Source organism: Larimichthys crocea, chromosome XIV (genome assembly GCF_000972845.2).
Source record: "Larimichthys crocea isolate SSNF chromosome XIV, L_crocea_2.0, whole genome shotgun sequence".
NCBI classification, from domain to species: Eukaryota; Metazoa; Chordata; class Actinopteri; family Sciaenidae; genus Larimichthys; species Larimichthys crocea.
Genome location: NC_040024.1, coordinates 7,374,210 through 7,400,612, shown reverse-complemented (window position 1 = coordinate 7,400,612; position 26,403 = coordinate 7,374,210). Strand labels below are relative to the sequence as shown.

General features: G+C 36.8%; 4 protein-coding genes and 2 long non-coding RNA genes across 7 annotated transcripts; 3 read left to right on the top strand and 3 right to left on the bottom strand.

Annotated features, from left to right (window-relative positions):
• Window positions 1-88: 88 nt before the first annotated feature.
• On the top strand, window positions 89-2,804 carry LOC113747576 (butyrophilin subfamily 3 member A2-like). Its single transcript, XM_027287588.1, has 5 exons — window positions 89-185; window positions 543-866; window positions 1,228-1,509; window positions 1,650-1,778; window positions 2,029-2,804. Exons 1-5 carry the CDS (start codon window positions 125-127, stop codon window positions 2,649-2,651), a joined length of 1,419 nt encoding a protein of 472 aa, XP_027143389.1. The 5' UTR covers window positions 89-124; the 3' UTR covers window positions 2,652-2,804.
• Window positions 2,805-3,087: 283 nt separating this feature from the next.
• On the bottom strand, window positions 3,088-6,574 carry LOC109138512 (low affinity immunoglobulin gamma Fc region receptor II-like). Its single transcript, XM_019258794.2, has 5 exons — window positions 5,619-6,574; window positions 5,281-5,343; window positions 4,519-4,779; window positions 4,002-4,244; window positions 3,088-3,401 (listed from the first exon to the last, which is right to left on the bottom strand). Exons 1-5 carry the CDS (start codon window positions 5,647-5,649, stop codon window positions 3,250-3,252), a joined length of 750 nt encoding a protein of 249 aa, XP_019114339.2. The 5' UTR covers window positions 5,650-6,574; the 3' UTR covers window positions 3,088-3,249.
• An 83-nt stretch (window positions 6,575-6,657) lies between these two features.
• Window positions 6,658-10,864, bottom strand: LOC109138511 (low affinity immunoglobulin gamma Fc region receptor II-a-like). The gene is made up of 8 exons (XM_019258792.2): window positions 10,834-10,864; window positions 10,466-10,522; window positions 10,122-10,373; window positions 9,729-9,974; window positions 9,400-9,567; window positions 8,731-8,775; window positions 8,397-8,477; window positions 6,658-7,566 (listed from the first exon to the last, which is right to left on the bottom strand). The coding sequence occupies exons 1-8, from the start codon at window positions 10,862-10,864 to the stop codon at window positions 7,517-7,519; spliced, it is 930 nt and encodes a 309-aa protein (XP_019114337.2). The 3' UTR covers window positions 6,658-7,516.
• A 1,233-nt stretch (window positions 10,865-12,097) lies between these two features.
• LOC104937475 (uncharacterized) lies at window positions 12,098-14,195 on the top strand. The gene is made up of 4 exons (XR_002041951.2): window positions 12,098-12,176; window positions 12,483-12,560; window positions 12,861-12,944; window positions 13,146-14,195. It is a non-coding gene; the product is annotated as an uncharacterized LOC104937475 (long non-coding RNA).
• A 1,266-nt stretch (window positions 14,196-15,461) lies between these two features.
• On the top strand, window positions 15,462-19,383 carry LOC104937479 (butyrophilin subfamily 3 member A2). 2 transcript variants are annotated; one of them, XM_019258786.2, is made up of 6 exons: window positions 15,462-15,731; window positions 16,938-17,035; window positions 17,140-17,481; window positions 17,734-18,009; window positions 18,103-18,222; window positions 18,540-19,383. In XM_019258786.2, exons 2-6 carry the CDS (start codon window positions 16,939-16,941, stop codon window positions 19,043-19,045), a joined length of 1,341 nt encoding a protein of 446 aa, XP_019114331.2. In that variant the 5' UTR covers window positions 15,462-15,731; window position 16,938; the 3' UTR covers window positions 19,046-19,383. The 2 variants fall into 2 exon arrangements, with proteins under 2 accessions (XP_019114331.2, XP_019114330.2); XM_019258785.2 differs by having other exon boundaries at window positions 16,912-17,035.
• LOC113747588 (uncharacterized) lies at window positions 17,878-22,900 on the bottom strand. The gene is made up of 7 exons (XR_003463713.1): window positions 22,750-22,900; window positions 21,645-21,879; window positions 21,378-21,516; window positions 20,104-20,157; window positions 18,904-18,981; window positions 18,075-18,192; window positions 17,878-17,950 (listed from the first exon to the last, which is right to left on the bottom strand). It is a non-coding gene; the product is annotated as an uncharacterized LOC113747588 (long non-coding RNA).
• Window positions 22,901-26,403: the final 3,503 nt, after the last annotated feature.

Here is a 26,403-nt window from a genome sequence, read left to right as displayed (position 1 = left end):
CTAAATATTTTTTTGAGCCTGCTGCTACGCTGCTTTATTTAATTTTCATATAAAGCTGATTTACTGAAATTTTCAGAAGGCCAGGATGATTCACCAGAAAAAGGGACGCTCCTTTGAACCTCGAATGGATCGCTTCACTGCTTTGTGTCAGATTGTTGTCCTCCTTCTGACACACTTTTGTGGAGGTAAGTTGCATGCAAACATGTAAAGAGCAAAGTTTATGATTTATTATTGTAAAAAAAATAAAGAAATGTTGGGGATTCAGATAACTAACTGTATTCAGGAAAACACAGACAAATGAAATTATTTCAATTAATTCATATTTTATTCTGTGTTTTGCTTTTCCTGTTAATTACATGCAGTATAACAAGTAACACATCTAAAAATTAAAGCTGTATGGCCAGCTGTCCTATGAAAATTTGAGGATTTTGCTCAACACTGCCTTAAAGCAACATTGCATAGAAATTTAGTTAGAGTGTTTTGTATTTCTCCCAACCTGGAGGTGAAATAAGGAGCTAATAATAGATCTGTTTGTTCCTCAGGTCAGTCTCTGACCATTTTGGCAATGGTTGGTGATGACGTTATTTTGCCATGTCACCTGGAACCTGCTGAAGATGCTTTTTCTATGACTGTAGAGTGGGCAAGACTTGACTTAAACCCCAGATTTGTCCACGTGAGACGCGACAGTGCAGAATTCCTAGCTCATCAGAATCCATCCTACGTTGGGAGAACATCAGTGTCCAGCACCAAACTGAAACACGGAGACGTTTCACTGAAGCTTTCCAATGTGAGATTATCTGATGAGGGAATTTACAGATGTTATATTCCTGGACAGAAAAAAAAATTGGAGGTCAAGCTAGCTGTAGGTAAGTGGGGAATAGTTAAGTCGAACTTAAGTATGACTTCTTGTTGTAAGGAAAATAAACTATAAAACTGCTGCAGCTATTGTGCATATTTTGGCGATCTAAGCCTTTAGCCATTGGGTTGGCATTTCCCATGGCAGCTGTACTGACACTTGAGGCATAGGGATGCTCGGTAGCCCTCTGAATCAAGAGGCACAACACCTGTAAGCATGTCATTGTTTTGTTGATCTAATGCTACCTATTGATTTAAAAAGGACACAAAAAGGTGCTTAAGAGAAACAGAGGAAAATCATTAACTAAATAACTTCAACTTTGCAACAATTTTTAAATTCAAATCATTATTCTTTCTTTCTTTCATCATCAGGTGCCACCTCCCCAAATAGTATCAGCTTAGCAGGCATCCATGAAGTCAGCGGTGGAATGATGTTAGACTGTGAGTCTAAAGGCTGGTATCCAGAGCCTGAGGTGTTCTGGCTGGACGGTGAGGGAAACCTCCTCTCTGCTGGACCTACAGAGACAGTCAGAGGTCCTGATGACCTCTATACTGTCAGCAGAAGATTGACTGTGGAGAAGAGCGACAACTTCACCTGTAGAGTCCAACAGAAGAACATCACCCAGACCAGAGAGACACACTTCTATGTTCCAGGTAATCTTTTTGAAATCAATAATCCCCAGACTAATTATAAGATATATTCATATTGCGACACATTGGAGTACACATGAAAATAACTGAGGTCTGCTGTAATGCCATGATAACATTACATTTCTCTTTTTTTTTCATTACAGATGATTTCTTTGTTATTCAGAGTCGTTTAAGGTTTCTTTCCATCATCACTGGTTTGGCTGTTTCTCTTTGCTGCTTTTGTATTTTTGCTTTTGCCTTTGTTGTCTGGAAATGGAGACCAAACAAAACAAGTAAGTCACAATTGATTCTTCTTTCTAAATGTGATGTGCCTTTATTGGCAAGGTCATCACGATTTGAATGATTTCTATCTGAAACAATAACAACATATTTCAGTGTTCGTCTGTAAAAAGGTTTATCACAATTTTAATGCAAAGAGTATTTCTGTTGCGCTTTAGTTTCTTGTTTTTAATTTTATTTAATTTCTCACATCAAATGTGAAATTCAAATTTAACACAGTTTTATGCTTCTGCATTCTTACAGGGGATGAAACTGACGTAAAGGAAAGAGAGATTACCATAACATCTAGCAAGGACACAGAACTTCAGTCTTTGAATGAAAGAAGAAGGGACAGACAGGGAGGAGAAGAGGACATGACAAGTGAGGGGTCAACTGAGTCTTTGAATGAAGGAAGAAGGGACAGACAGGACAGGGACAGACAGGGAGGAGAGGAGGACTTGACAAGTGAGTCGGCGACTGAATTTTTGAATGAGGAGATTGATAAACTTCGTGAAGAACTGAAGAAGAATCAAGATGAACATGAAGATGTAAAAAAAACACTTCATGTATTGACAGAATGTAAAATGAACCTGGATTTTTTTCCAAAAGAACTTGAACTCCTGTCCAGCTGGATTGACAAACAGATCATTAATAATAAGTCAGAGCTGGATGCTTCCTGGAGGCAGTGGTATAAAGACAAGTATGAAGCCATCATAAGAGATCTGAAGAAGAGAAAGGAAGTGAATGAAACACTGCTGCAGAAAACAAAGAAAGTACTTCAAAGAACAAATGATCAGATTTCCCAGACAACAAAAAAGAAACGTGAACTAGAGGAGCGAATTAAGAAATGTCTGGAAGAGATGAAAAAACAGACAAATGCGATTTAGGAGAAAAGACAGATAAAAATGTTTAAAGTGAAAAATCTGATGGAACCTAAATACTATGTGTATATATACAGTATATACCACAGAACAAATGAAAATTATTTCCTGAGGTCATAAAATGTATGCAGACAACCACAGTTTAAGAATGAAAGAACAAATCAGATATGTCATGTTACTAAACTCATTGTTTATCTGCATATGTATGTCCACTTGTACTTTGTAAGTGTGTTTTTAGGGCTGTATGTGAAAAGATGTCAATTGTCAATGTGAATTGTCAATGTTCTACCATATTAATTTACAATAATGTTTATTAGTGTTATAAAAAATGATGCTGTAAAAACTGTAAATCTGCATTGAAGAATGTCTTTATTTGACTTACATCATAAATTACACAACAGCACTGAAAACTACTGTTGATAAATATGAACAACATCTGATATTTATGGGAAAATATGATTACTATTAAGACTACAGTAGTCCATTCCAAGTTCATTTTATTCACGAACACAACATTTTCAACTTGGCTTTAAATAATTCTAACCTAATATTTAATCTCTTGTGGACATTGGGACAGTTGTGTTACAGTATATTTTTTGTTGAGCTACATTACTGTAACTGTGAGTTTCCCACAGTGAAGTAGTCCCAGCAGCAGCAGCAGCAGAGCCACCATTAAAATGGTGAAAACAGTCCTTAAGATGACGTAAATGTGACAGGAGCGACCTGAGGAAGTGGTCCAAGTCTCTCTGTGAAGCGCTGCAAGTACAACGAAAAGTATCTGATGTAACACCAGAGACACAAAATACAGTTGTTATACTGTATGTGTTATTAGATTAGTACTAACAAACTGGACATTTGATTTATAATTCTCTGCATTGTGGCTTCTTGAATGATAATTACTTATAATGCAACATAAATTCTTATATGAATGGATGGAAATGCATTTTCCTGAATCAACAATAAAATGTCACAATGAAGCATAAACAGTTATTGGATGCATCATGGCGAGTGAGTACAGGTCAAGCTGCGACCTCTGTGACATGTGAACTTGCAGTTCCTCTAACGTCCACTTGAGTCTGCCTCCAGAAGTGAGTCAGTCTCCATAAGTCCCCATGTCCAAATGTCCAACTTCACAGCAGAAATAAACATGTTTACAGCCTGGTACAAAAAACAGTTTTGGTCTCTGTAGCTAATTTCCCTGTTCATGACAACTGTACTGAGGGTGAATTTATATACAATTCACCTGTTAAATGTCAAATTATATTAAGACTTATGCAGAATTAGAGCATTGCCACTTTGGTAGACAGATGGGTGCTGTAACAAGTTACAGTCTACAGCTGGTAATCATTGTCTCACCTCTGACAGCCAGCCAACTCTCTGGTGATTCTCCAAAGTCAGAGATTCTGCATTTGTAGAGGCCTTCATTAGATTTAGAAACACTGCTGATTGTCAGCTCTCCTACGGGCCCGGTTCCTATGAGGAATCCATCTTTATAGAAATCAGCTATGTAGACAGAGGAGATCTTACTCCTGCAGTGCAGAGTTACAGCTTTTCCCTCCATCACAGGAACAGCAGGACTCTCGAGGATCACAGGACCAGCTGAACATGAAGATAATATGTCAAACATGAGTTAAATAGAACATGATATCATCATACTAGATGTGTGGATTGTGGATTTTTTTACTCCGTCTTGGTTTTTGTTGTTTGTTTTGAGTAAAGCACTTTGTAGAACTGGTCTTGGAAAGTTGTATTGCATACAGTCTGTGCAAACTTTATAATTATCATCATATTCGTTATTATTAATCTATACAAACATGATCAAATATATGTACAGCATCTTTGCAGCTTTTCTGTTTAGTGACAGTAAACATACCAGTGACAGTGATGTTGACGGTGTTACTTTTCTCTCCGTCTACAGTCTCGCACCAGTACTCTCCACTGTCTGTTGGGTAAACAGTTTTGATAGCACAGATAGACGGTGTCGCCGTCTCCCAGTTACTGAAGCACATGCTGACTTTTCCCTTTTTGTTCCTCATAACTCTCCATCCAGTTGTGGTGTTAAAACCCTCGCAGTTAAAAGTGATGGGGCTATAATCAAAGAGCTGCAGTCTGGTTGGAACAATCCAAGCTGCATCTAAGATGAATATAAAGAGATTCAACTTATTAGAAGAATATCTATTATGAGACAGACACTATCTGCCATCTTGCTTTGCCAAATATGTTTTCAAGTGGTTGGTGGATGTCAATATAAGATTTTGACATTTCTTGCTGTGAGGCGACACCACTGTGCTGCCAAGAGCCCTATGAAAAAAGTTAAATAACGCTGTTGTTGATATTGCAAAGGTCGGAGTTTGTTTGAAAACCAATTAAATATGAAGTGAGTCAAGATTTTACTTACTTATTAGAAAATAGAATTGTTAAAAACATGCAAATTAGTCTTATATAAAAGTAATTTCAGGTGACAGATTTAGAGTTCAGTTGACTTAACCATGCAAGTGCAAAAAATTGTTTAACCTGTTTCCTGAAGTTTTTGCCAAATGGACAAAATCTTCTGTTTTCATGTATGAAACAAATCCAATTTCCTCTGTAAGTTTGTTATATAAAAATTATGTCTTATTGACAAAGTGGTACTTACAGGCTTGCTGAGCAAAGCTGAGTTGAACTTGTTCCTCCAACAGCAACATTAATACATTGAGCACTGGAGACACAGCAGAAAGAGTTAGCATATTCAGCTAATTAATTCTGCAGATAATGGTGTGATTAAATCTAAATTAGAGTCACAGAGATGCTGTTTTTAGGATGATCCAAATACATGAGCAGCAGCTCAAAGACAGATGAAACACCTACTATAAATGAAAAACGAACATGTTCAACTCCTCAGAGATCTCCTGCTTTCGACTGTCTTTAAAGTAAGACAAACATCTCTGGTTTTGTTGCTGGTGAATGTGACGTGAAGACAGACTCAGTACTCACACAGTCTGATGCAGAGAGCGGTGACCTCCATGTTGGCTGGCTGCTGATTGTCTGAACATCAGACTGAAAAACAGCTCAAGTGTAATGTAGGTTAGAACCTCCTCTTCCTGTGGCTAATTTTGTCTTATTATCTGGATGTCAGAACTTTTTTTTTTGCAGAATTTTAATAGTTCTGTTGGTGCACGCTTCTAAAAGTAGAGTGTCAACCAATGAAAACTGTTTCTGCCTTTAGAGTAGATCAGTGCTTATGACAAAAACTACATGCTGTGTTGTAATTTATAAAGAAAAATACATTTATGAAGAAAAGTTGGTAAGTTAGTACTTTATTTGGTGGTAACAGAAGAAAATAAGACAAAAAGCTATTACACTATTTTATATTGTACATTATATTATTTATGAAAACAGTTGGTGTGCATGTTCTTCTTTCACTGACAATGTTTGGTGTCTGGAGGGCAGCATTGGGCTGCTGTACGAATGTCAACCCAACTCACCCCTTTGACACACAGCGTATGAACTCTTCAGTTTAAACATTTGTGGTTGACCAGAGAGTCCGTTTAAAAGCTGCAGCAGCAGCAGCTCAGTTCTTGTAAGAAGCGTGCTCACACCTGTCGACAGGCTGACCACATGGAACAACATGGTTTAACTGTCATGTTATAATAAAAAATAGACTGACACTATGAGTCAGTTCAAGCACTCAGATGAAGGTTAACAATCACCTCAAAGGCTTTGAAGCATGTCAGCCAACAGCCAATCTATCTAAAACTTTGAAAAAAAGAACTGCCGAGTGTATCTTATTTAATTTTATTGAAAATAGAGGTATATGTCTGCTGACTTTTTTTAAACACTTTGTATTGTACTAAATCCATTTCAACAAAAATTGGATGTGATTTTTGGGTTAAAAAGGCAAAAGACAGCAAGTATAGCTATGACCCAATCTTTGTCAGTTATACTTTTACTCCAGAAGTATAGCTATGACCCAATCTTTGTCAGTTATACTTTTACTCCAGAGTAGATAACTGTAACAATCTGAACAATTGAATTTTTTAAATATAATTTAGAGATACTGATGACACACAACTTCAGCTTCTGTAAAACCAAACCGACACAATATCATTGTTGATATGATCGCGTGAAAGACTTAGGTGGATCTAATCGCATAAATGGAATTTATTATTCATAAGTATGTTTTCATTTGTGTATAATTACGGTACCTAAAAATAAGAATCACTGTGGGGTTTTTTTTTTGCATCAGAACAAGCCTTTATCTACAGAGGAAGTGGGTCCTCTTTCAAGGCGTCTAGTGTATTCAGTCGCCATGTTTCTTTCGCTGTAGCAGTTTCTTCTTAGCGGTTGGAAAGGGAGGGTTAGGGGAGCAGTATTCACTTCATCACAGTCTGAAACTTCACCTCTTGATGCAAAAAAAAATCTACATACATACATAAAAAGACATAACTCTTCTGATTATGGGATGAATGCTTTTTGCTTCTAATTATTGCTTATTAAAGCTACAGCAGCATGTTCAGATGTGTGAAGACACGCGAAGGTGGTCAGGGTGGTTTTGCAGTTCCAGAAACATCGCACTGCAGCAAATATTGTACATGGTATGTGTTCCACTTCTAATAATGGACGTAAAACATTGTTTTATTGTCCCCTTAACATAGAGTTATGTGGTCGTCTTCAGGTAACAGACCTGTGCTAAATTCATCATGTTAGCAGCTGACCACGGAAAGTGTATTTAAAAGCTAGAGCACGTTCAGATGTGTGAAAAGACGTGATGGTGGTTTGGTAGTTTCAGACATAGATTGCTATATCAAACATGGTACGTGCTATGTGTTCCACTTTAAGCAAACTAGTCAGTACTGAGTACAATATCACCAACTGAAGTACCTCTTTTCCATCTATGTAATAGTAGCATAGGTCACGTCGACTAGGTTTGCTGCTGGAACACCTGAAACAGAAGAAAATACAGTCATCCATTATTTTTATTAGAAACAAACATCTAGATGAATACTGTCAGCAGTTAAAATGTACCTATGATTTTATCATGTAGATTGTGAAGAGAGAAGCTTTCACTACTGCCTGAACGTGTTCAATAAGAAAATATCAGTGAGAAATGATAGTGAAAATAAAACAGGGTAAAAATAATACCTCTCCTCCCCCTGTGTTTTGTGACTTCAGCATACGTAGGTATTTGTGGGCCATCTTCACCGACATGTTCATACACTGAAACTAATCAGAACAATAAAAAATGTAAATAAAAAAACAAACATGCTTAGAGCCAGTTAACACTTGGTAAAATTTAGGCAACAAACTTACATTGAGGTTTAGGAAAGGGTTAAAATCAGTAATATTTATTTGTGTCAGTTAACTTATGCTACACACACAATGTGAATCAAATATATTACATGTCTCAAAATAATAATAATTATAATAATAATAGATGCTGAGGAGCATGACAAAATGTTGGTATTTGATGAGCTAGCAGTTAGAACAAGCCGTTACATTGCGTGTATGAAAATAGAGGGATGAGAAAATTACATTCTAATACATTTTATGCCTGATTGTCTGAGGCAAGTGGACCTCATACATAAGCATGTTTTAAACTAGTTTAATCAGGTACAAACATATTATGACATATGACATCATCATAATTGAATTGGTAGGTATGGATTTATTTTATTATTTTACCAAAGAAGCTTTCACTACTGCCTGAACATGTTCAATAAGAAAATATCAGTGAGAAATGATAGTAAAAATAAAACAGGGTAAAAATAATACCTCTCCTCCCCCTGTGTTTTGTGACTTCAGCATACGTAGGTATTTGTGGGCCATCTTCATCGACATGTTCATACACTGAAACTAATCAGAACAATAAAAAAGGTAAATCAAAAAACAAACATGCTTACAGCCGGTTACAAAGAAAGTTTTGGTCTCTATAGCTAATTTCTCCGTTCATAACAACTGTGATTTTTATAGAACTCACCTGTTGACATTATATTACGTTTATGCATAATTTGGAGTCAGGCTTAATAAGGAAGGAGGTCAGGCTAAAGGGATAATTAACATTACAGTGATAAACAATGTAAACACTTGTGTTGTGTTTGATGCTCACCTCGTTCTGATTCTGTAGTTGGCGTCACAGCGGAAAAGCATGCTACTGTATAACAGAAGGAAAAATAAGTGTATGAATGAAAAAGAAATGAAATAGAGATGGACAATTCTGCAAAACCTTTTTAGTTCCAATGGCAAAGGTTAGGGAAGTATTGAGGTTTTTGCAAATACCTAAATGGTTAAGGAGTGATCAGGGTTTATATGATTTAAAGACGCAGAATCAAAGCACTTTGCTCATTTTTATGATTTTTACATGATTATTACACATGCATAAGGTACCGTTTGTATGAGGGGTCTCTCACAAAGGCTTTCTAACACATAGTTAACACTTGGTAAGGTTTAGGCAACAAACCTTCATTGTTTAGGAAAGGGTTAAAATAAGTAATAATTATTTATGTCAGTTAACTTATGAAAGAGAAAAAAAATTACATTCTAATACATTTCATGCCTGATTGTCTGAGGCAAGTGGACGTCATACATAAGCATGTTTTAAACTAGTTTAATCAGGTACAAACATATTATGACATATGACCATCATAATTTAATTGGGAGGAATGGATTTATTTACCATTTTTATTATTTTACCAAAGAAACTACTGTTAAATTACCACCGTGATGAGTATACACACTTAATATTTCTTAATATTCTTTCTTAAGTACTTTTCTGTACCTTTGTGTTTCTGACACTGAAGTATTCCCACCACCAAGAGCAGCACGGCCACACACGAAATGGCCAAGACAACCAATAACGGGATGTAGTCCTGAATGGAGCCAGGTTGTGGAGGATGAGGAGGAGGAGAAGTCTCTTGACCCACTTGAGGAGTAAGACTCATATATGCTGTTAACATCATTGGAAAAGATGGTTTGACAAATAATTTATTGAGATAAATAAGCTTAGAAAATAGGAAAATATTTGATATGTATGGCTATGTACTATAAAATAACAGATTTTATGAAGTACTTGATAATTTACTGTTTCATAAGACTGTTATGTCTTACCTCTGACAGCCAGCCAGCTCCCTGCTGATTCCCCTGTTCCAGATATTCTGCACTTGTAGAGTCCGTCATCAGACTTGGAAACATTGTGAATGGTCATCTCGCCTTTATATGCAACCATATTCATGTGGCCATCTTTGATGAAATCAGCTGGCAGGTTGGAGAATGTTCCCTTTAATCTACAACGCAGAGTGACATTTTGTTGTTCCATCACAGGGAGAGCAGGACTCTCCAGGATTACACCACCACCTAAACAACAAGAAAGGAAATCAGTCATCAGAGCCAGTTCTGTAACTTTGTGATAATCAGAGTTTACCTCCTGTTGATCTGCACTGACCTGCTGTTAGCTGATGTTAGCTCAGTGTGTCAGCCATGCTGCATGGACTGTGAGCATACCTTTGATAGTGATGTTGACAGAGTTGCTTCTCCTTCCCTCCCCATCTTCACACCAGTATTCTCCACTGTGTGATACAAAGGCAGGTTGAATGTTCAAACATCCTGTCGATGTCTCCCATCGTGAAGTATTAGAGGAACTCTTTCTCATCACTCTCCATTCAGTTGGTCTGCGACGCCCCGTACAGTTGAATAAGATGTGCTCATACTCAAAGAACTGCAGTCTGTTTGGAACAACATGAAGAAAAACTGCATCTGAGAAAAAACACGAAATAGAAATAAGAGATCTCTTCCCAAATCTCATATCCACTCTTTAAGAAAACTTGCTGCATGCTGCGGCAACTCACCAGCTTCATGAACGTAGTTCTGACCTCGAACAGTGAGCAGAAACAATACATCGATCACTGGAGAGACAAAAGAAGAGAGCAGTGCATCAGACATAGATAGTCTTTGTATGTGCAATAACTGTGATCGACATAAAAACACAATATTTTCAACCTTAAGACAAGTGTTCAGACAGATAGATAGAATTAAATAAACCTGATAGTTAAGAAAAATATCTGTAAAATGTATTAGTTACATACACAATGATATTCCCAAGGGATACACAGTATATTAGTAATTGCAGTAGTAAATACAATATGATCTAATTCATTATTTCAGTTTTCCATTTCCAATGCATCTTATAGCCATAAAAAAATGAAGATAGACTCACACAGACTGATGAGAAGTGCTGTGACTGCCATGCTGTCTTACCATCGACTGTCTGAGCGTCAGACTGAACACAAGCTAAATACAGTATGATGTAGGTGAACGTGCAGAACTTCCCTTTCCTGTGCAGAGCAGAGGCCACAGCAGTTTATAGAACTAAAACCATTTTTCACATCTCAGTTTCTCTAGAGAATAAAAATACAGTTGTGGTTGCTGTGTTACTGGGTGCAGACTATCAAACCTTAAACTCCAAATCAAGTAAAAGTTGACTCATCCTGTACTCGGAGGCGTGAACTAATTTTACGTTGAAACGCTTTCTCTTTTCTGACACCGCCATAGCAGAAAGTCCTTCCTGTTTGAACTGAGTGGTTGTGAGGGCATGCATCTATGGCTGTATACTGTACAAAAGCACAACTTTAGTCAGTAATTTATTCACTGAAGAAAATGTATTTGTTGTTTTTCCCCCAGATGTGCTTTGGCTGCTCAGCTTCAACTCTGTTATTTATATAGTTTTTTGATGGACAGATAGCTTTAGCATAACAACTTGCTAAAGTTCCTAACTGCTAGTGATGTGCTGCTAACTAAATCTTAATGGAAAGATTGCTAAGTAGCAAACTACTACGTAACTCAGCCCCAGGATGCCAGGAGTCAAACCGGGCATGAAAACCACCTTGGTAAGCTACTGCTGGTTTCAGCGGGGTCCTGAAGTCCACATAACTTTAAAGACGTGCAACACTTTATTGCAAGAGTGGCATTTAAGCAGCTGCAGCTTTGGAGAAGTACGCAAAATGTGTTTTGGGAGCCTGCACTGTTGATTTTTGAATTGTCTTTTCACTAGAACATGATCCACAAATACACCACATGGTCAGTAGTGTGTGGACACCACTCTGTCCTTCTCTCTCTTCCTCTCTGTCTCTCTCCACCTCCCTGACAGTCTCATGTAAACATTGTTCTATTCTGCCCTCTGCTGTACATCAGCCACTTATTACATATTTCAAGACATTTTCTTTCTCTGCACAACCAAGATGACAAAGAAGAAAACCTACATTTAAAAAAAAACAATGATTGCCTTAAAGGTCCAGTGTGTCAGATTTATGTGCTGTCAATTGATCTTTCATATATGAGAGGGGTTTTAGAAACATAGCATAACTACTGATATACCCTGAACGTGTTCTTTTGGACCTTTTGAACATTGTTTTGTGCGGTGTAAAATCTAACATCACATGCATATTGTTTCAAACTGACCGACAGACCTTATCTGTTGGCAGTCTGCCAGGGTGTAGTATTTTTTTAAGGACTTTGACTGTGCAGCCTTGGAGTGAGCTGAAGCTTTGCCGCCTATAACAGGTACGAGGACATTTTAAAATTACAATCTTCTTTTAACACTTGACTCTTATAGAATAGTACTACAGAAAAGTACATAATTATTCATGATTGTGTATAGACAAGTGAGTAAATCATTGATATATTTAAGATATAGATATCTCGGTTTAGTTAAGTCACATTATCTATTGAGGAAGTCACTCTGCGATCATGAGATCAAAATCTCATACAAGAGAATGTTTGAATGAAGTTTTCATTCAAGACTCTGCTGTATGTAAATCTGAAAACTGGTTGTATTGTATCATGTCATCCTCAGTTTCATGGTTTCAGGTGATCTCTTCATGGCCCCATATGATGTTATTATTCATACACTGTGTGTTTCTGCAGAAGCCATTTGGAAATGGACAGGTGACGAAAAGTTTAACTTTCTTTTCTTTAGATGTTCTGCTGGGATTATGTAGGACTTCATTACAACAGTATTCTCATTTCATACATACATCTCCTGGATTATGTCTATTCTGAATTATTTAGTTTCAGCACTTCATTGTATGATATATATAAGTATGACGTTTAGTGAAACTACTATAGTATACTGTAGATGGCACAGTTTACATGTGGTAAACATTTCATTTACAGGAACAGATAAAATCATATTTGTAAGTCTAAAAACTGTATTGCATCACATCATCCTTTGCCTTATGATTCCAGGTGATCCCTTTCCCATCCCACGCGGATGTGTCATCGGTGGTTTGTGTGCAGTAGTCATATGGAAATTGGTGCAAAACAAAAAATGTAAGACATTAACTTTCTTCTTTTGATGCTGTTCAAAGCTGTCTTTATTACTTTCTATATGCCTCCAGAATAGTGTCACTATCTATCTATCTATCTATCTATCTATCTATCTATCTATCTATCTATCTATCTATCTATGAAAAAAATCAGGGTACTGTGTGACAAATATTCTTATTTTTCCTCTGGTCTTATTTTGTTCAGCTTCACCATGTTCCTCTTCAAAAGAAAGTGATAATGTGGACTTGGAAGACAAGAAGCTGAAGTTAACGGACAAACTGGAAAATGTGGCACACAAAATTACCACTCTCCGGAACCAGAAGATGATTCTGGAGAATCAAAGGCAGCAATTCAAACTGCAGCTAGAAGATTTGGAGAGAGACAGGGAGGACAACAAGGAGAAGCTTCAGTCAGTGGAGAGGTTAATAACAGAGAGTGAGAGAGAAAGGGCAACTGACAGAACAGAGGAACATTTAAGAAGACGACAAATGTTATTAAATGGAGAGTAGAAAGGAAAAGCTGGAACAGCTCCAGCTGAACACAGAGAAACAGCTGCAGAGTGAAGAGAAAGAGGGTATTCTAACCATAATGATAGAAAAGAAGAAGAATTTAGAGAACATGATGGAAGAGCTGCAAAAGAGAGAGAGCCAGAGGAATCTGCTTCATGATAAATCAGAGTAACATTGTTTTTTTAAACTCGTTCTGTTAAAAATTGAGACCATAGTTTCATTCTTGACCTAGGAAGGTGCTCCTAAGCACTGTACCTATGGTGGAATCTTAAAGGAATGTACTAGTACTTTAATATTTTTCCATCTCCATATAATTATTTCTATTTAACTGTACAATTCTGAAGTAACTATTTTAACACTCCAATTATGTGTCTGCTTTAGTCTCTAAATGATTGTTAAATTGAAGTGTTCTTTGCATAAAAATATACAACAGGCTTACAAAATGCAATGCATTAATTGACCTTACTATACAGTATGTTATTATATCCAACACAACCAGCTACAACAGTGAAATGCTACTTATGCATCGATACATCAATATGCATAACCTATGTTTGTACAACAACAAATCACTAATGGGGGACATATCTTTGCAAAAGTTCTAGTTTTATCTTTGATACTTCAAACACTGTACTTTTGTAGTATGCTCATGATTTCTCATGATTATTTTCTAGTCTAGTTTTATATCTATATATTGTAATATTATGATGATTTGTATATGATTCTGTATGTACAATAATGAAAATTAACAAAATCGAAATCTTGACCATTGATTACGATTTGTCTGTCCTAAGTGATTTTTTTTATCATCACAATTAAAGCATCAAAACAAATGTATTTTTTGTTTTGCAAATGTATATTACCATATGAAATATAGTGTGCTGAATATGTTTGTCCTCTCCATGTAGATTGAAAATACAGTGATTACCTTGAACCATCTACATCACTGAGAAGTTTGTTCATATGAGAAGGTTTTGATATGAAACAGTCAAATTCAGTCCAGTTATTCATTAACTCACCAACACAGGGTCATGATACAGGTTGAAGACGTTTGTGTGCCAACCAACCGAAACATCAGGAAGTCAGTTAGAAAGGATTAACTGAAAATATAAACTACTGTATAATATGAAAACGTACTTTTGTAGTATGCTCACAGTCCATGCAGTAACTTGTGTAGTACATTAAATGCATGCAGGACTTTTTTTTGGATCCGTAGCTGAAGAGCTGAAAACTTTTAAATAAGGCGCTAGAATTGTTCAAAGTTATGTCGCAGTTTAAATATTTTGTACCTGTCTTTGCTACTCTGAGATGACGTGAGCTACACCACGAGAGACAAAATAGGCAGCTCAGTTTTTTATTACTGGTAATTATTTATCTTGCAACTGGTATCATGTGTAACATTCAACGGTTAGTTATTCATAAACCGTGGTGAAAGGGAAAACAAGGTCAGCACACATTTTATAGTAGGACTTTGATCAGGCAGCTATTGTTAGTGAGTGTAGTCTGTACATGAATGCTGAGATGAGTGTGGATTCATTTGCATTGTGGTGACCAGTAGGAAAATCAGTCATACATATACATTATACAGATACAATTCTAGTTAGATCAAGTCATTTTGGCCTATAAGGGTTTCAGTAGAGTTGCACTAGTTTGGGTTCATTACTTCATTATGGACCTGTTACGTCACTTAACAATAGACAATCAATAGACAAAATCGAAATCTTGACCATTGATTACGATGTCTGTCCTAAGTGATTTTTTTTTTCATCATCACAATTAAAGCATCAAAAGAAAGGTATTTTTTGTTTTTGCAAATGTATATTACCATATAAAATATAGTGTGCTGAATATGTTTGTCCTCTCCATGTCGATTGAAAATAAAGTGATTACCTTGAACCATCTACATCACTGAGAAGTTTGTACATATGAGAAGGTTTTGATATGAAACAGTCAAATTCAGTCCAGTTATTCATTAACTCACCAACACAGGGTCATGATACAGGTTGAAGACGTTTGTGTGCCAACCAACCGAAACATCAGGAAGTCAGTTAGAGAGGATTAACTGAAAATATCAACTACTGGATAATATGAAAAAAACATAGAAATAGTATTCATATTATGTTTGCAGCGTACAACAACATTGTTTCAACACAAGATTATTTAATAAGACTACAGGTAAATAGAGGAAACTCTCTTGTGAATCAGGTCAAAGTACTTTTTTTTTTTCTAATCACACTTTACAGCTTCATAGGCGCCAGAGAGAACTGACTCAGAGATACAGGTATGTTTAATTTTGTTGGACTATATACAGCCAAATTTTTTTCCATTTCAATTTTAGTGCTTTCATTATCTTTATATTTTAAGTAATGTGTCTTTGCATATTGTGGAGTGCAAGCAAACTGTTTATTTACAGAGTGGATAAAAGCTGCTTCTGTACTCGCAGCAGTGTTGCAGTAAATATGTTCCACAGCTTGTTTAAATCATTTCTATTTGACGTTTTTCATATTAGTTACAAGCGCTGTGTTTAAACAGGTTTCCTTATTTATTTAAATGTAATTGACTGAATTTAAATCTGAAACCATTGCTTCACATTCTTGGTGTTATGTTTTTTTTCTTGTTTTTGTGTGTGTTGTTTGAAACAAACCTTAATAATAAAACAAATAAAGAGTAAAACTTAAAAGTTCCAAGAAATTAGTTTCCTGATACAGATCAGGAAATGACCGCCATCAGGCTTGGTCACAATCGCAACGTGAGGAATGATGAATCATGCTTTATTACCTAGAAAAGTGGTTTAGCAAAAGCCAGGTGTAAAAGCAAAGTGCATTTTTATAAAGGGTAATCTTACTATGCATCACTGCACATAGACATCTCTAATGCACCTGTGTGAAGCATCAATGAAAGATTCCTGCCGCTATTTACAAGCATGGATCCAACAGGCCAAAGGCACACACACAAGAATAGACTGTCATAGTGACAAATCTGATCCTTGATGTTTGTCTCTAACAAAATCATATTTGGAGAAAATAATACAATTCATGCTGTAATATGCTTACCTTTTGGCACATGCTTAGTATCTACAAGTAGACACACATTAGGGTTAGACTGGTTCACATTCATAGGTGTATTGTATTTTGTTTGTTGTATAATGATTGACTGAAAGAGGATATTAATTCTGTCGTTTAATGGAAATATTTACTTTAGTTTCATGTTTTGTGAGTGCTGGAGCATTTCACAAATAAAATGTGTCATTTTGGCCTGTGCCTTTCAGTTTAGGCCTGTGTGTGAACTGTTTTGAAATTTTAACTGTGAATTTTATGAATTCAGTGTATGTGATGGGACATTTTCAGCATAGAAAAATATATATTGCTTCAGCTTGGAAGTTTGTGTCTGCACAGCTACCTTGGTAGTTCATTACCTAACTAAAGCTAACAAAAGCCTTTTGGCCTTTTTGTCTGTTTCAGACTTGTTAATTTCTCTATAACTCCAGGATGATTGGCCCAAATTATGGACTCTTCCTTAAACCTGAGCTCAGTTTGGTTTTCCAACACATTGTGATCCTCCTTTTACTGGCAGAACCTTGTAGAGGTAAATTACAACCAACAGTCCACACACACACACACACACACACACACACACACACACACAGAGTTATTTACAATTGCAGGATTTAAGAATGTGTGTCTTTGCAGCCCAGCCTGAGGGAGTTGTGCCGTTTCAAACAATAGTGACCCTAGTTGGTGAAGATGTTATCTTGCCATGCCACCTACAACCTGCCATGGACATCGTTTCAGAGAGTATGGAGTGGGGTAGACTTGACCTGGAGCCCAGATTTGTCCATGTCTGGTATGGAGGTCAAAACTATCTGGTTAACCAAAACCCATCGTACAAAGGAAGGACATCAGTGTCAACCGACAACCTGAAGCGTGGAGACTTTTCACTGAAACTCTCCGCAGTGAAACATTCTGATCAAGGAAAATATAGATGCCACTTTCCCTCCCGTGATCAGACATCTAATGTTGAGCTTGTTGTTGGTGAGTGCTTTTTTTCTGCGTAACATAACATTTTAGTGTAACTGGATCTCTATTGGCATCATTATCAGTTTGAAGTGTGAAGTGCATGGGTGCTCTGCTACAGACTAATTTATGTAGGTCAGATTTAGGTACAATAGTTTTTTTGATGACGACGTCTAGTATTATAACATCAACTGGAGTATTGGTCAACTTTGTAACAGCAGGAGAGGGTGAATAACACCAGATTTAAAATCTCCTATTTTCCATTATCAGGTTCTGTCTCCTCAGCTGTCATAGCTGGGATTAACATAAACAGCAGCACAGCAGTTATACAGTGTGAGTCTGAAGGCTGGTATCCAGAGCCTGAGGTGTCCTGGCTGGACGCTAAGGGAAACCTCCTATCTGCTGGACCTACTCAGACAGTCAGAGGTCCTGATGACCTCTATACTGTCAGGAGCAGAGTGACTGTGGAGAAGAGTGACACGTTCACCTGTAGAGTCCAACAGAAGAACATCAACCAGACCAGAGAGACAAATATTCAGGTTTCAGGTGATTTGTAGTTTGTTAAAGTCCTCATTATGTCAAACAGATGATATGTAGTTTTATATAACTACCATGTGTTGTGTTGTTTTATCATTTCAGCTGATTACTTTGGGGCCACGTCTTCTTCTGCCACTCGTGTTAGCATTATAGTGGTTACTTTGCTCATGTTTAGTCTCGCAGCAGGCTTTGCTGTGTGGAAATGGAAACACCAAAACAAAGGTTAGTATGTCCTCTTATATGTACTCTTTGACTGTGATATAAACAATCAGACACAAGGTGGCACTCTTGGCTACATCTTTGCAAATCAATGTTTGTAAGATGTTTAAAGACATTATGTCATCATGTATGTTAAGGTTGTATGTTTTAAATGGGAAAAGATGAAACACTGTATACACTGTAAGATATTTAATGATACTGTAATATGTTTCTATAAAGTATTATATTGTTTTATTCTCTGTCAAGTTAATGAATTTATGTTTGTAATGTTAGCTGTACTTTTCTGTTCTCACTCTCCCCTCCAAAACTAAAATCAACAGTTTCCTATGAGGCTGAAGAGAGAGAGCGTGAGAAGCTCATGGCACAAAAGCAGCTAAAGGAGGAAAAGGACAAACTTGAAGAATGGTTACAGGGGAAACAGAAAATCCTGGAAGATGAGACTGGGAAACTGAAGGAAATGGAGGAACAAAGGAAGGAACTGAAAGACCTGAGAGATCAATTCAAACGTGAAAATGAGGAGGAGGAGAGAAACATACAAGATATTGAGAGGAAGGTTAAGTCAGTGGAAGAGAGTGTAGAAAAGGACAGTAAAATAAGAGAAATAATACTCATAGCCAAAAGACAACTGTGTGAAATTCAAATAAAATATCAAAAACTTGATCAATACACAGAAACTCTACTGACCAAAACAGGTGGTTTGTCAAACAAACTGACGGACTGGATGAAAGAAGTAGATAACCACAAGGTTGAAATCAGTGAGCACTTTAAGGAGACAAAGGAAACTTCAGTCAGTGCAGAAGGAGGGAACCTGACCCACGCAGATTAATGAATTAGTTGTTTGTGAATATTATTGTCAACTGTGGTCCTTTTAATGTACTGTAATACTGTGATTTATAAGTGTGTGGTTATTGTTTTTTTTGTTGATTTTTAGTTTTCATTTGTGAGTCATCATGTGACAGCTCTTGCAAGTGATTCAGCAGAATTCGGTGCATAGAACTGTAATCTGCATGTTGACTTGCTGTTGGCTGTACAAAGACCTTCGCCTTCCTGATTAGTTTTTAGAGAACAAATCACAAGTGACATATCTTTGACTTTTTTTCTATAGTTTTTTTTATTTGTCTGTAAAAATGTGTTTTTCTAAACTGTTTGGGCAAAGCGCCGAGTGCAAACTAATGAAACTGAATTGTAGAAAATTACTGAATTAATAAAAATTAAATTAAAAATATATATTTTTCAATATTTATTTAAGTCATGACTTTTCTGACTTTTGACGATTTATCTTTTTATCATGAAAATCTCTTTCTGCTGAAGATCTAATCAACATAATGAGGAAACTTTACTTTTTACTGGTGCCTATATTGACTAGTGGATCAACTTTCAAACTGAATTGTGTGGAAAAGCTGCAGTTTAAGTTTTGTAGAAGCAATAAATCATTAAAACAGACAGAGAAACTGGGTGTGTAAATAGTCCATTACTGCCCTCTGCAGTAAATCAGCCACCTGTCACACATTTCCTTCCTCTCATTTGCTATGATGAAGAAATTTATTGTTCCTGAAGCTTTTTTTTCTTTATCAAGTGAACATATATCCTAATATGCACATACAAGAGAGTACAGCATGACTGAAAACCTGCCACTACAGTTGGTGACAAGAACAAAGTCAAGTGCTGGTCAATGTCAAGATTTGAGAAATCTTAACCTGCAAATTTGTATTTGTTTGTATTTGTTTTTTTAAATATGATGTTTTAAATCAATTATATTTCTTTTAAGACTAAAAGTCTAAATAACAATAATAATGTTGTGGAGGGGGCATGATGCATCGTCTGCAGGAGAGAGGTGTGGAGAGGGCTCAGGAGAGCAGCACCAGGTGAGAGTGATTGACACACCTGTATCCAGTTAGGTGATCACTCTTCCTTTTTAACCACAGTAGCTTGCCGGGCCTGGGAGAGGAATCAGAGCAGAGAAAGATAGGGGAAGGCAAGAAGCGTGAAAAGGACCAGAGGTCTATACGTCAAGAAAGCCAGTGAATGTTTCTTTATCCTGTGAATGTACCAGTGATAATAAAAAGGATAAACCTGAATCATCTGTGCTGAAATAACCTGCGGTGGCAAGAGCAACAGCAAATGCCACAAATGTATAGATCAGTAAAGTACAGTGACAGATAATGGATGGAGCTTGATTTTTTTTTGTGTGTGTGTTTTATCATATCAGATAATATCATCCTGTTCTTGTCAAAATCTATTTCTGTGGCTATTAGTTACTCCCTTTGCTATACAGATATGGGAATCAGTAAGTCATCAAAACCAACTGCACAAGGTGCCATCAAGTGTGAAATATACTAAGGTGATTTACTATCCCCTATTATTCTGTGTTATTTTACTATAAATGATAGGTAAAGGTAATACTTGCATTGCTTTGCCATGAGAAACAATGAAACCTTTCAGTCATCTAATATTCTTTTATTTTATTTTGCTTTTTCTTAAACAGCTGTGAGTACAACTGTACATGCAGTTAACATAACATAAAATATTTAATTACACACATCCCAACAGTCATGATGGCTCATTCTACAAGATTTTACTGAATACCCTTTGTGTGCTCTCTGACCTTTTTCATAACCACTTTCTTCTGACTTGGTTTTTAATGGCACAAAATATTTCAAGACATCAACGATTCAGCAGCTGCTAAAACAGCATCAGAACCTTTCATGTGAGGGACATAAGATAAACCAAAGCCTGTTTTCACACAGATGTACAGTTGGTGTGGTTATTCTGCAGAGGGTTAGAGATGCTCTCAGAGCAGATGGTAAGCATGTAGACACTCAGGTTTGAAAAAGAATCGAAACAGAAAACTGCCAAAGTGGTTTGAAAACATCTGAGTATCTTAATCTATCTTCACCCCAGAGAAACTTTCTCATGATATACATATTTACTGGTCAGCCTTATTTAAATTTTCTACAAATTTAAAACATTCAAAGAGTAATCTATCAATAGATGTCACTTTTTTGCCACAATTTCAATTTATTTTTTATTCATGTAGGGCCAATTCATAAAAGTAATCTCCTGACACCTTCCATATAGACCAGATCTAGACTGAATTCTTTATTACATTTAACAGCCTTCATTTGGCCAAATTAAGTGAAACTAAGTCTTTTTTTTACCTCAATGGTTCCTAGAGTGAGGTTTTCTCAACACAGACAGCAGCAGAAAAACCCACAAAATGGTGGCAACAGTCCTTATGAGGAGGTAGAGGAGAACAGGAAGTTGTTCAGAACAAAATGTGGTATTCACTTTTGGACACTGTGGAAAGATAATAGAAAGTATTTGTTATAATATAATCAGATAATTTCTTAGTGTTAAAGCTTTAAAGATCAAAATGAATATATATTTTTGTCTCATGTAGGTTTGATATTTTAAATGCACCTCACTTTTGACAGCCAGCCAGCTTTCTAGTGATTCTCCAGCCCCAAAAATGTTGCACTTGTAGAGTCCTTCATCAGCCTTGGAAATTGGACATGTTGCCTCCAGAGCTGTTGCCAACAAAGAGGTCATCTTTATAGAAGTCAGCTGCGATGCTGGTGGTCATCTTGTTCAGGCAGTGTAGAGTCACAGCGTCTCCCTCCATTACAGGAAAGACAGGACCCTCCAGGGCCACAGGAATAACTGATCAGCGTGTTTCATAAAAAAAGAAAAGAAAAGAAAGATGATGTAAATTATTGAATTATCTTTAACCATGATTGACCATGAAGAGTATTTGATCGGCTCCTTTTAAGTTTTACAGTTGTCATATTGTTATGCTCCTTTAATGTTTATCTTCCTGATTTTGCAAACCAGTGTGAGTGTGACCTCCAGTTTTTGTGTTAGGATCTTTGCATAGTAAAGAGGTCGAGTTGATCAACCACAGCTGAATGGAATCCATTTGATCAGGGAGTGCCTATTTAAGACCCGGTTCCTGCCATGGAAAGCAGGGACTTGGCTGAGAGCGTGGCTTTGGTTGCTGCTGCAGCTTGTTAATTGCTGTTCATTTTGTCATCTGTGTTGGGTCCCGACAGGTTCGGGCAAAGATTCCCAGCTCTACAGTGTAGCATCAGCAGGATTTAAAATGTGTTATTTTACAGTTAAATATATTTTTTAAATACTTTAAAAATGTGTTATTTTACAGTTAAATATATTTTTTAAATACTTTAATTTCATTTAATTTTTATTCCCATATCTTTAACGTTACAATAAACTTTTATTTAAGAGCCAGTGATTACACCTTTTGCATAATAACATGGAGTTTGAGTGGTGTCTGTCTCTTTAACTGTCCATAACTGACAGCAGCTGGTGATCTCTCATGACGAACCTGTTAAACCTTGTACTGATACATCTGTCTTAGCAGGCAGGTAAAAATACACACAACATTGGTTCATGCCTAATATCCAAACACCCTGCATCATAACAATATATAATATATGTGTGTGATCCCTTGCGTTGCATTTTTTAAACTTGTTTGTATGGAGCGTTGGAATTTCCCAGCGTGCCTGAACGCACCTCGGACCAACGGCGGGAGTTCTCCTCTGCGCCTCTAGAGGTAAGCTACGTTAGCTGCGTGTCTTCTGCTGCTAACTGATTAAAAAGTACGAACACACACGAGCAAAGTGGTTTAAAATAACATTAAACCGGCCTGATGGCTGACGCAGAGCCCACACATCAGTTACAGGAAAGATATCTTCAATGTAGCGTCTGTTAACATACAAAATAGTGTCCGCTAACGTTAGCAACGGCGCTAGCGGTTAGCGCCGTTGCTAACGATTAGCAACGGCGCTAACGGCTAGCGCCGTTGCTAACGTTAGCAACGGCGCTAGCGTTGCTAAGGCAACCATTAGCTCATATAACTGACAAAAAACGTTTTTTTCCTCACTGAATAACAAATGTTGCCTTTACTTTTGTTTCACTGGGTAACTTTATCGTCACTGTGAAGCTGGAAAATGACAAAATGTAAAAGTTTTTTTTACGTTGCTAACAGCGAGCGGCTATCAGCTAGATGGCGGCTAATCTTGAGCTAATCGGCTAATAAAAGGCGCAATGCTAACTAATTAATTCATTTTTGTCATCTGCATGAAACACCAAAGGTCAGAGTTTTGATTTGCAAACTGAATTTAATTTATTTATTTAATTTTAATTTGCAGATTTCCAGCACTGAGTTACAGTATTCCCAGTATTGATGAAGAAGCGGGGAACAACTACAAGGTAAGATCAATTAAGCGCCAGCTGGTTGAGTTAGCTTAGCAAGTCACCTAGCTTGATGGGCACTTTACCTACTTTTCTTATCACTTCAGATTATCTGCTGTGTTTTCTGCTGCAGGCTGTTCAACTGCCTGAACACATGACCTTTATAACTACATTAAATGGATATTTTTGGGCTTTAAACCTCTGTAAAATGGATTACAGTAACAGATCTATTAATGTAATATTCCTGAAAGTTAATTAGATTAACTGGCGCTGTGTCCAGTGTATTCCCCACCTCTTGCCTAGCTATTTTAGGAAGCTTAGCAAGGTAGCTAGCTCCAAACATAACAAAAAAAGAAATTAGCTTATTCATTTTGATTTCAATTTGAGTTACGCTTGACAATTTTAAATTGTGAAATCATGTCTATTTCAACTTCTGTAAATTACGAATTTCCGGTAATGATGAACGACAAGGTAAGATCAATTAAGCTTAACCTGGTTGAGCTAGCTAGTTTAACGAGTCAGCATTATAATCTGTCATCTGTACGAAACACCAAACGCCAAAATTTCAAGTGCTGTGCAGTCACATGGATTTCACCTTGCGGACTGATTTTTTATTTATTTTTTTTTGCGTTAGTTTTACTTGCGAATTTCCAGCACTGAGTTACAATATTGCCAGTATTGATGAAGAAGCGGGGAACAAGGACAAGGTAAGATCAATTAAGCGCCAGCTGGTTCAGTTAGCTTAGCAAGTCATCTAGCTTGATGGGCACTTTACCTACTTATCACTTCAGATTATCTGCTGTGTTTTCTGCTGCAGGCTGTTCAACTGCCTGAACACATGACCTTTATAACTATATTAAATGGATATTTTTGGGCTTTAAACCTCTGTAAAATGGATTATGGTAATATATCTATTCATGTAATATTCCTGAAAGTTAATTAGATTGACTGGCGACGTGCCCAGTGTATTCCCCACCTCTTGCCTAGCTAGCTTAGGAAGCTTAGCACGGTAGCTAGCTCCCAACATTAAAAAAAACAAGAATTTAGCTTATTCATTTTGATTTCAGTTTGAGTAAATATAAAGCGCTGTGCATTCAGATGGATTTCAACTCGCAAAGGGATTTTTTTGTGCTAATTTAAACTAGCGAATATCCCAGCATTGTAAGAAACAAAGACAAGGTAAGTTCAATTAAGCTCCAGTTGGTTGAGTCATCTTAGCAAGCCAGCTAACTTGATGGGCAATTTACCTCATTTTCTTCCTCTTTTATTCCCCGCCTCTTGCCTAGCTAGCTTAGGAAGCTTAGCAAGGTAGCTAGCTCCCAACATAAAAAAAAAAAAATGTAGCTTATTAATTTTGAATTCAATTTGAGTTACGCTTGACAATTTTAAATTGTGAAATCATGTCTATTTCAACTTCTGTAAATTACTAATTTCCGGTAATGATGAACGACAAGGTAAGATCAATTAAGCTTAACCTGGTTGAGCTAGCTAGTTTAGCGAGTCAGCATTATAATCTGTCATCTGTACGAAACACCAAATGCCAAAATTTCAAGTGCTATGCAGTCACATGGATTTCACCTTGCAGACTCATTTTTTATTTTATTTTTTTGCGTTAATTTTACTTGCGAATTTACAGCACTGAGTTACAGTATTGCCGGTATTGATGAAGAAGCGGGGAACAAGGACAAGGTAAGATCAATTAAGCGCCAGCTGGTTGAGTTAGCTTAGCAAGTCACCTAGCTTGATGGGCACTTTACCTACTTATCACTTCAGATTATCTGATGTGTTTTCTGCTGCAGGCTGTTAAACTGCCTGAACACATGACCTTTATAACTATATTAAATGGATATTTTTGGGCTTTAAACCTCTGTAAAATGGATTATAGTAAAAGATCTTTTCATGTAATATTCCTGAAAGTTAATTAGATTGACTGGCGATGTGTCCAGTGTATTCCCCATCTCTTGCCTAGCTAGCTTAGGAAGCTTAGCTTAGTAAATATCAAATGCTGTGCATTCAGATGGATTTCAACTCGCAAAGTGAATTTTTGTGCTAATTGAAACAGGCGAATTTCCAGAACTGAGTTAAACATTTCCAGCATTGATGATCAAGAAAGAAACAAAGACAAGGTAAGTTCAATTAAGCTCCAGTTGGTTGAGTCAGCTTAGCAAGCCAGCTAACTTTATGGGCACTTGACCTACTTTTCTTACCACTTCAGATTATCTGATGTGTTTTCGGCTGCAGGCTGTTGAACTGCCTGAACACATGACCTTTATAACTATATTAAATTCTAGCTAGGTAGTGTGAAAGGCAATTTAGCCATTTCTGTTATTTTACATTACATCCAGTGTTTTAGTTTGAAGACTATGCAAATCTATCAATAGATAGAGGAAGCGGAAACCTAATCCACCCACCTGAACCTTATCTGCATATTAGTTTATACGTAGACGTACCTCAATGCTTTTCATTAATTCATTTATCAATTTAATACATTTTGTGTAATTTTTCTGTGTATATGCATAACTAGGTTTTCATTACTCAGATAGTTTGAAGTACAAACTTTACTATTTCAAGAAGTGTCATTTGTAATCTGTCATCTGTGCAAAACACCCAAAGGTCAAAATTTCAAGCGCTGTGCAGTCACATGGACTTGCGAAGTGAATTTTTGCGTTTTGTTAATTTTAACTTTAGCGATTTCCAGAACTGGAAACTTCAGTTTTGATGAAGAAGCAGGGAACAAAGACAAGGTAAGATCAGTTAGCTCCACTGTTGAGCTAGTTTAGCAAGCCAGCTAGTTTGCTAGCACTTCAGCTAATCTTGTTATCACTTCCCTGTCTGCCGCGTTTTGGCGCTGCAGGCCTCCGCTGTTGTGTTTCCACTATGCCAAATTTACTAAAGTCTATTTTCATATTTTGAAAGCTTGGGGAAAAGTTTTGTTTGGTTTGCAATGTCATTTGTATGTGTGTTATCTGCGGG